Source organism: Littorina saxatilis, linkage group LG8, assembly GCF_037325665.1.
Source record: "Littorina saxatilis isolate snail1 linkage group LG8, US_GU_Lsax_2.0, whole genome shotgun sequence".
NCBI lineage: Eukaryota > Metazoa > Mollusca > Gastropoda > Littorinimorpha > Littorinidae > Littorina > Littorina saxatilis.
This window is the reverse complement of record NC_090252.1, coordinates 48,515,511-48,517,787: the sequence shown is the minus strand read 5'-3', so window position 1 is coordinate 48,517,787 and position 2,277 is coordinate 48,515,511. Positions and strand designations below refer to the sequence as shown.

The 2,277-nt window shown below is 42.0% G+C and overlaps 1 protein-coding gene across 1 annotated transcript in view; it reads right to left on the bottom strand.

Annotated features, from left to right (window-relative positions):
* LOC138974700 (low-density lipoprotein receptor-related protein 8-like) overlaps nt 1-2,277 on the bottom strand; it is a 54,299-nt gene that overhangs the window by 31,877 nt on the left and 20,145 nt on the right. Inside the window, exon 3 of the mRNA XM_070347420.1 lies at nt 867-1,175. Coding sequence (XP_070203521.1) covers nt 867-1,175 — 309 coding nt within the window. The remainder of the gene's footprint in view (nt 1-866; nt 1,176-2,277) is intronic.

The window sequence follows — 2,277 nt, the reverse complement described above, 5'->3', positions numbered from 1 at the left end:
TTGTCAATTTTACTGCCTTTTCCACGAGCAGAGGACTGACAATACTCGGTCTTGGTGAAAAAATGCAGTGCGTTTAGTTTCATTCCGTGAGTTCGACGGCTTCATGTAGTATAGTAGTACATATAATGTATATATATATGCCAAGAGACTGCCTGATGAGAGCTTCTCAGCTCGAAACCGGTAGCAGTCTTGGCTAAACAAAAACGGACCTTTTCAGGTTCAGCACTCTATGAGAATGCCCTTAAATGCACTTACGGTGAATTCTCAATCCATTGAGGTTGTAGAACTCTCCTCGGGTTATTCTTGTTCAGTGTTGCAATCGGCTCCGAAAGGGTTGTAATTCTCCAGTAGGCTGTCTGTGAAGAGTTCTTTCTAGATCTAATTCTTACCCCCTCCCCCCACCTCTTCCATTACCTCTAGTGTGCTCCCTGCTTTCAAAATTCCACGTTGGAATGTAGGCGGCGGAGACACACACAGAGTAAAGGATGATCTCCCTTGCTCATGACGTAATTTCTATGCATTCTCGCTCTTGACGTAATTCTATATTTAAATTTTCTTTAAAAGTACAAGCGATCGAGTGCACATTTTGGCATTTTTAGCAGCGCTCTCATTATACATTTCTATATATATGACATTATATATATATATACAAACAAATATGGAAAAAATAACCAAAACAAGCCTTCACGTATATTATGTGTGTGTGTGTGTTTGTGTGTATGTGCGTGTGTGTATGTGCGTGTGTGTGCATGTGTGTATGTGTATGCGTGTATGTGTGTGTGTTTGTTTGTGTTTGTGTGTGTGTGTGTATGTGTGTATGTGTGTGTGTGTGTGACACAGACTTTGCAAGACATTGAGTAACTTACACACGACACGGACTTTACAGCGTGCTGAACCACATTTTACAGTGCCAGCGATGGTGCCTCTGTTGTTTCCTTTGACGGTCAGTATGCTAGTGTTGAAGTTTGGTCTGTTCACGGTGTACAATGCAATATACCTACACCCAGCTTGGGACCAGGTACAAGAACCCATGTGGTGAACGTAACTGAGAATACCGTCGAGGTCGATGAACCAATTTACTGTGTCATCTGTGATGCCAGTACATGTGAGATACGCCGGACTAGTTTCGTCCAGGTCAACTTTGCCATCGATGCCACATTGCGAGATCTGATAACCTGAGGACATAGGGCAAAATGAAGAATACCTTGAAAGAATATTGTCTAAACTAAACTAAACTAAAATGAGACGTGCTGCAGAGTGTTGTACCTTTTGCAAGGGTTGGAGAGTGGAGTCAGGGCAGCCTATGAGAAGGGGAGTTACAGTAACCTAATCTAGACAGAATGAAGGATGTAACGAGAGTTTTAGTGGCATCAACAGTGAGGAATTTTCTTATGGAACCTGTTCTTCTGATCTCAAAGTAACATGTCTGACAGACTTTTTTGATGTGTTGTTTCATTGAGAGGTGGGAGTCAATGATGAACCCAAGATTCCTAGCACTATCAGGGAAAGAAATGTCACTATAACCTACTGTGATGGAGACAGGAAGGGAAGTGGTCGAAGAGGAGGATCCAGAGAAAAGAAGGAATTCAGTCTTGTCATCATTTAACTTGAGCATATTAGCAACGTATATTTACAAAGCTCTACGATTTCGCACTGATTCTCTGGAAAATGCACAGTTGCAAGATGCAGGTCCATAATGTTGCTTTTTCTGCTTCTTTAAAAAAAATGTTCGCTTGTACTATGTGTCACCAGTCTTGTTATGGGCCGGAGGCCTAACAAATACAATTTCCGACTTCTCTCTCTCTCTCTCTCTCTCTCTCTCTCTCTCTCTCTCTCTCTCTCTCTCTCTCTCTCTCTCTCTCTCTCTCTCTCTCTCTCTCTCTCTCTCTCTCTCTCTCTCTCATGGTTGGCCTTCTTTGCCTCAAAGTCCTTTTTCTTTCTTTTTTCCTTCACTTCTACTCACACGACCTAACTTACATGCTTTCGGGGTTTGTATTCACTCAATTACACGGTTGAGCACAAAACTTACTTTGTGCAAAGGGGTCTATCCCTAGCAAACGCCCACCCCCCAATTTTGCCCTAAATCTGTGCACAGGGGGGGTGGGCTTATGCTAGGGATTTTACGGTAAATGTATATCATTTTTGCAACCGTTATTATGAAACATTTTGACGAGGCTTAGTGACCATATAATATACTCCGGTAACCAAGGAAAATACAGCATATTCGCCTACTGAAGTCAAATAAGTAGGTCATTTCTATGAGTAATATCAAACAGC